At 43.5% G+C, this 6,810-nt stretch overlaps 1 protein-coding gene across 1 annotated transcript; it reads right to left on the bottom strand.

Moving 5' to 3' along the window:
- Positions 1-4,456: 4,456 nt before the first annotated feature.
- On the bottom strand, positions 4,457-6,559 carry LOC111237767 (alpha-2B adrenergic receptor-like). The gene is made up of 2 exons (XM_022766985.1): positions 6,226-6,559; positions 4,457-6,063 (listed from the first exon to the last, which is right to left on the bottom strand). Exon 2 carries the CDS (start codon positions 6,038-6,040, stop codon positions 4,457-4,459), a length of 1,584 nt encoding a protein of 527 aa, XP_022622706.1. The 5' UTR covers positions 6,041-6,063; positions 6,226-6,559.
- Between the last annotated feature and the right edge of the window lie 251 nt (positions 6,560-6,810).

Below are 6,810 nucleotides of genomic sequence, written 5' to 3' on the forward strand. Positions count from 1 at the left end.
TGAGCATTCCTTCAAATGAACTGCCTCATTATTTGGACATTTAAGTAACATTCAAAACCATTTTCCAATTATGGATGTGTAACGTTAACCCTAATTACGCCTACATGGGTTATTCCTGACAACCGTTTGGCTGAGTCACTCTTTACCAACGTCTCTGCACATCATCGCTGGCACTGACCTCTACATGGCATATTTGGTTTGTTGCTGAGAGGCGACAAGCCAATGTATTTTTCAGTTTTTCTCGAACAAAAAAAAAAAAAAAGAAGAAAAAAAAAAGAGAAAAAGAAAAGAGAAAAAGAGAAAAAGACAAGAAAAAAAAGAGAAAAAGAACGTGTCTGTTACCGTGAACAGCACACAGGTTTATTGACTCAATGGGACAAGGGCTGTCAGCAGCAACACTTCAATTTACTAATTGTCTAATTCTGCTGACCTGTGTGAGTGTGTGTGTGTTATGACGTGCATGTGTGCGTGTGCGTGTTGACTTTCATGTTTTTTCTGTAGAAAGTGTCAGTGCCTCCTCTGGCTGCTATGTACTACAGATCTACTGTAATATTGATAAGAACAGAGACTAGATTTCCTGCGCAGGCATCACATTGCTGTCTGTCATGTGAATTTTATTGTGATGTAGAAATCAGTAGTATATCACTATGTTGAGAAAGTCTTATTGAGCTGAAAGGCAGTGTTTTATCAGTGATGTTAAGTACATGGCTTTTTAGTGATCCACCCTCAAAGGACCAAAAGGTTAGGCACCAGCCTGACTCAGTGATATCTGGCTCTTGTGTTGCTTTAATGAAGTATTATTTATATTTGGTTTATGTGATGGAGTCAAAGATTTGAAAACACTGTATTATTTATTTCAAACTAGTTTGTTTTCTGTCTGTTTACCTATTTATTGTTCGGTTACTGTGCTTTTATTCTGAAAGTCAAGCAAAGTGGAAACTGATCAAAGAGTGCGAACACTTGTACAGATTTTTTATGGTTGAATAAGAGCAAAATTGATTCATCGCACTCGAGCTTTGCTTTGTGAGACTGATCTACACCTGAGCTTGGGGGATGTATTGTGTTGAACTAAAGGAATGTGAACTTTGAGTTATGTGCATAATGCAGAGAACCTACAATGCAACATTTATCATCATTGTTTCATCTAGTTATAGTACGGTAAAATGTTCAATCAGACATACAAGCACATTCATGGATGTACAATTTATCAAGTATACTGCAGCAGGAAAACTCTTCACCAGTGCTACTGTGCAAACTTTTTTTCCTGGAAAAGTAATCGACGCGTGAACGTGTCAATAGCACCAGTAGCCAGTTTCAGTTGGATATTGCAGGGTGCAGGACATTACGGCTACAGTCCATACCAAACAGAGCCGCTTGGAGATTCAGATAAACCGATTAAACAAAATGGTTGGGAGTACGAGCCTCTGTGCACTTGTACAACTGTTCCCTGCCCTCATCTGAAAAGGTTATTTTCTCTCCAGAAATAACAAACAGCTATAGCAACGCAATATTCATGCGGTCATGGATTCATGACTTTTTCCAATAAATATGAGTTGTAATGCTGCTCTCAGGGGGGGGGGGGGGGGGGTGAGAGCAGCATTACAACTCATATTTATTGGAAAAAGTCATGAATCCATGACCGCATGAATATTGCGTTGCTATAGCTGTTTGTATTTCTGGAGAGAAAATAACCTTTTCAGATGAGGGCAGGGAACAGTTGTACAAGTGCACAGAGCTCGTACTCCCAACCATTTTGTTTAATCGGTTATCTGAGGGGGGGGGGGGGGGTGAGAGCAGCATTACAACTCATATTTATTGGAAAAAGTCATGAATCCATGACCGCATGAATATTGCGTTGCTATAGCTGTTTGTATTTCTGGAGAGAAAATAACCTTTTCAGATGAGGGCAGGGAACAGTTGTACAAGTGCACAGAGCTCGTACTCCCAACCATTTTGTTTAATCGGTTATCTGAATCTCCAAGCGGCTCTGTTTGGTATGGACTGTAGCCGTAATGTCCTGCACAAAGCCTGCAAGTCATCCAACTGAAACTGGCTACTGGTGCTATTGACACGTTCACGGTCGATTACTTTTCCAGGAAAAAAAGTTTGCACAGTAGCACTGGTGAAGAGGTTTTCCTGCTGCAGTATACTTGATAAATTGTACATCCATGAATGTGCTTGTATGTCTGATTGAACATTTTACCGTACTATAACTAGATGAAACAATGATGATAAATGTTGCATTGTAGGTTCTGCATTATGCACATAACTCAAAGTTCACATTCCTTTAGTTCAACACAAATACATCCCCCAAGCTCAGGTGTAGATCAGTCTCACAAAGCAAGAGCTCGATGGCATGAATCAATTTTGCTCTTATTCAACACATAAAAAATCTGTACAGTGTTCGCACTCTTTGATCAGTTCCACTTTGCTTGACTTTCAGAATAAAAGCACAGTAACCGAACAATAAATAGGTAACAGACAGAAAACACAAACTAGTTTGAAATAAATAATACAGTGTTTTCAATCTTTGACTCCCATCACATAAACCAAATATAAAGTAATACTTCATTAAAGCAACACAGAGCCAGATATCACTGAGTCAGGCTGGTGTCCTGTAAGGCCTTTTGGTCCCTTGAGGGTGATCACTAAAAAGCCATGTACTTAACATCACTGATAAACACTGCCTTTCAGCTCAATAAGACTTTCTCAACATAGTGATATACTACTGATTTCTACATCAAGTGAAACATTCACATGACAGACAGCAATGTGATGCCTGCGCCAGGAAATCTAGTCTCTGTTCTTATCAATATTACAGTAGATCTGTAGTACATAGCAGCCAGAGGAGGCACTGACACTTTCTACAGAAAAAACATGAAAGTCAACACGCACACGCACACATGCACGTCATACACACACACACACTCACACAGGTCAGCAGAATTAGACAATTAGTAAATTGAAGTGTTGCTGCTGACAGCCCTTGTCCCATTGAGTCAATAAACCTGTGTGCTGTTCACGGTAACAGACACGTTTTCTTTTTCTCTTTTTTTCTTGTCTTTTTCTCTTTTTCTCTTTTCTTTTTCTCTTTTTTTTTTCTTCTTTTTTTTTTTTTGTTCGAGAAAACTGAAAAATACATTTGGCTTGTCGCCTCTCAGCAACAAACCAAATATGCCATGTAGAGGTCCAGTGCAGGCGATGATGTGCCAGAGACGTTGGTAAAGAGTGACTCAGCCAAACGGTTGTCAGAATAACCCATGTAGGCGTAATTAGGGTTAACGTTACACATCCATAATTGGAGAAATGGTTTTGAATGTTACTTAAATGTCCAAATAATGAGGCAGTTCATTTGAAGGAATGCTCAGGCCAGGCCGCTGATGGGGTGACCTGGGTCAAGTTAAAAAGCAGGAAACAGCAAGCTAAGTGGATGAGGGAGGGGGAGGGGAGGGGCGGTGGGGGGGGGGTCAAGCTGTCTAATTTTTACATTTCAATTACATACATGTGGTTTTCCAAAGTCCACCACACTTCAGCTTCTTCTGTATCTCATGATGAGTGAAAGCAACCTGAGTGTCCACTGTGACCCCTGCCAAGCCAAGAGCAAGGTGTCTGTCATGAAGGCTTTCCACATAAAAGTCCACAAGTTCAGTTCGGTTTGAAAGGGGGCCTTTGTCTGTGCTATTACATTTGAGATCAACAGAAACCTCTGCTTGTTGTTGCGCTTTTAGATAAGGTTGAGGAACACATGTTTGCCCTGCAGCTTGGCAAATTAAGACTGCAGACGTAAGAAATCACCACTATCCTTGTGTGCTCCTTGTGCTCTGTATTGATAAAGAAAGGGCCCCAGGCTCATAGGAATCTAAGGTCACTTTTCCGTCTTTTTACCTGTCTTCTTTCCCCCAGTAGTCCTGGAGTCCTCCGTAACAACAAAAACCTTATATATTATACATTAAACAGTCTGTATTCTCATCCAGGAGTTAATTCTCAATAGTTTTCCTGCATTCTTCAAGACCTGTCAGTTTTATAGAGTGAGTGCATACTTCTTCTGTGATGTTGCACCACTCTTTCTCATAGTATTATTCATTATTCAGTGTGATCTGGAGAGAAAACCTTCATTCAAAATCTTATCAGCAGTACTGAAGTGGTACGCAGTTTAGTGTAGTTGAGCTCTGCCTCTGTTCCATGTCCTGTTTTCACCCGCACCCTGTAAAAATTATGTGTGTATCAGCTGCGAGCTGGGATTTCACAGTCTAAGTTGCCTGTTTGCACACACTGTGGCTGTAAAAGAGTGGCTCTCAGTTCTGAATTTTATGCTGGAATTTCCACAGTTCAACATATTTTTAAAACAGCCCTTTCAGTGTTCCGAAAAATGGAAATGATTGTTTATTTTCTATGCCTCAGAAATAGCTATTTTTTTTTGTGTGTGTGTCCATGTCCTATACAGTGGATTTATATGTTAAAAGAAAGTACCCTTAGTGCCACCGCACAGTATCTTTTTGAAGGCCTTTCTGAAGTCTTTGTTGAAGATGGTGTATATGACTGGGTTGAGTGAGGAGTTGCAGTAACCGATCCAGAAGAAAAACTTAAAGAGTGGATCGGGGATGGCGCAGGTCTCTGGGCACACTGCCTGTAGAGAGTAGGAGAAGAAGAATGGGAACCAACACACCACAAACACGCCGATGACCACTGCCAGAACAAAGGTGAAACGTTTCTCTCTGTTGACCATAGCTTTACGCCTCGCTGCTCCAGGGTTGTTGTCCGTTTTTGACTTCCTCCCGGGCACCAGCCGAGCCCCCTTTGAAGTGGCCAGCATGTCCCGGTAGCGCTTGACTGAGGCCGGGGAGTGGACCCCTCCTCCTCCAGGTGACCCTGGCATGCTGGTGCTGCCTCGGCCTCCACCGTGGCTGTGCTCCATATCGCTCTCTGTGCTTGAGCTGTCACCATTGTTATTGTCGGCTTTCTTTCCTGTCTGCCGCTTGCCCTTCTTCCCCTTCTCTTTAGTCTTGGCAGGGGCAGACTGAGGCACAGAGGAGGGGCTTGAGGGGCCATGGGGAGAGGTATCAAGGGAGGCTGTGGTAGGGGTCATGGCTGGAGAAGTGGACGGAGGTTGCAGGAGATTATTGGCTGTGGCATTCTGGGAGATTTGAGACTCTCCTAGGGATGGAGAAGGGGTGATGGCAAGGGTGGGGGGTCTGGCATTGGAGGTTTTGTTGGATGAAGGTGGTGTGCTTTCTTCCTCATCCTTCCCATTGGCCTGTACATGCCGTGGAGGCTGACTCGGTGTGGCACAGCCGACCCCATCCTTCCTGGGCTCTCCTGGTGGGCAGCGTGTTCTCTGTTTGGCTATTTGGTAGATTCTTATGTAGACCAGGATCATGATGAGGCATGGGGCAAAGAAGGAGCCGATGGTGGAGTAAAGGATGTACCAGCGTTCATCATTCAGCTGGCACTGTGGCCCCCTCTCAGTTCCCAGCTCCCCTGCCTCGCTTTTGTTCAGTGAGAGCAAGGGAGGGAAGGAGATGATGGCAGAGATGAGCCACACCACCACAATAGCGGCTTTGATGCGCTTGGGAGTCCGCTGACGCCCGTAAGTAACCCTGGAAATTGACAGGTAGCGGTCCAGTGAGATGGCGCACAGGTGCACAATGGAGGAGGTGCAGAACAGCACATCCAGCGCCAAGTAGATCTCACACCACAGAGATTTAAAGTACCAGTAACCAAGAAGTTCATTAGCCAGAGAAAAGGGGATGATGAGTGTGGCCACTAAAATGTCCGCAGCAGCCAGTGACACTAAGAACAGATTCTGCGGACCTCGCAGCGACCGGCTGGTGAGGACAGCGATGATGACCATGATGTTCCCCACAATGGTGAAGAGCACCATCAAGGTTATGGCGGTGGCAAAGGCCGCTGTGGCTTCGGGGGAGTAAGGGGCGAGCTGCAGGACGCTCTGGTTGCAGGGGACGGAGGCTCCGGAGCTGCTCACACTGCTGTTCCAGCCGCTCAGCTCCATGGAGCAGCCGCTGTCCAGAACCGAGGCCATGCTGGGATTAGATTTCCAGGAGTCTTTACAGATACAAAATATATACAGATATATGTTTGTTTGGTCACATTAAAGTTTTTTTTTTTTTAATATTTCTCATAAGATTGTCATATGTTGTTTGCGCACAAAAACATAATGTGTTGACATTTGAAACAATACATGTGATTATAATGTGTCATATTTACCTCAACTGTTCTCGTTTTGTCTCTGTGTCGTTTCCAAACGTTAGCTCCCTTGCATCCTCCACGGAAGGTCTTCCAAGTCCATTTTAAGCACACAAACAGTCCTGGGCAGTGCGTCAAGACACGGATCAGTGCCTTTCAATTAAAACGCCTTAGCACTTTGTAGGACAGATTTTCCTCCCGCAAAACAGAAGTATTTTTTGTGACGCTGATTGCTGTGCTTCAACCTTTGCAGAGTTACAATACAGCCCGAAGAGCTAAAACTTCTTTAACGCATCATGATTGGTCCGTTTTCTTTCATCAGTGGATTGATTTCTTGTCTTGAATATGGGATGATTTAATTTATAGTCATCAAATTTTGGCTTAATCGAACAATGAACATAAGAAACTGGATTAGAGTGAATAATCGCGACACTTCTCGCCACATCCCCGTGCGTCCTCGTTTGGAGACGCGCACATACCTGTCCGTCTCATGTGAGCAGGGATCACAGAATGACATATAAGGTGAAATAAAGTTAATCTAACGCAATATTTACAGAGATTGAAAAATTAAAAAAGCGAAGGATAGCCTGCGCTGATGCTCACGCT

The sequence above is a fragment of the Seriola dumerili genome, unplaced genomic scaffold, assembly GCF_002260705.1.
Source record: "Seriola dumerili isolate Sdu_G_001 unplaced genomic scaffold, Sdu_1.0 BDQW01001090.1, whole genome shotgun sequence".
NCBI classification, from domain to species: Eukaryota; Metazoa; Chordata; class Actinopteri; order Carangiformes; family Carangidae; genus Seriola; species Seriola dumerili.

Coding starts and splice junctions, on each gene's coding strand:
- LOC111237767 (XM_022766985.1), bottom strand. CDS start 6,040: ATGGCCTCGGTTCTGGACAGCGGCTGCTCCATGGAGCTGAGCGGCTGG.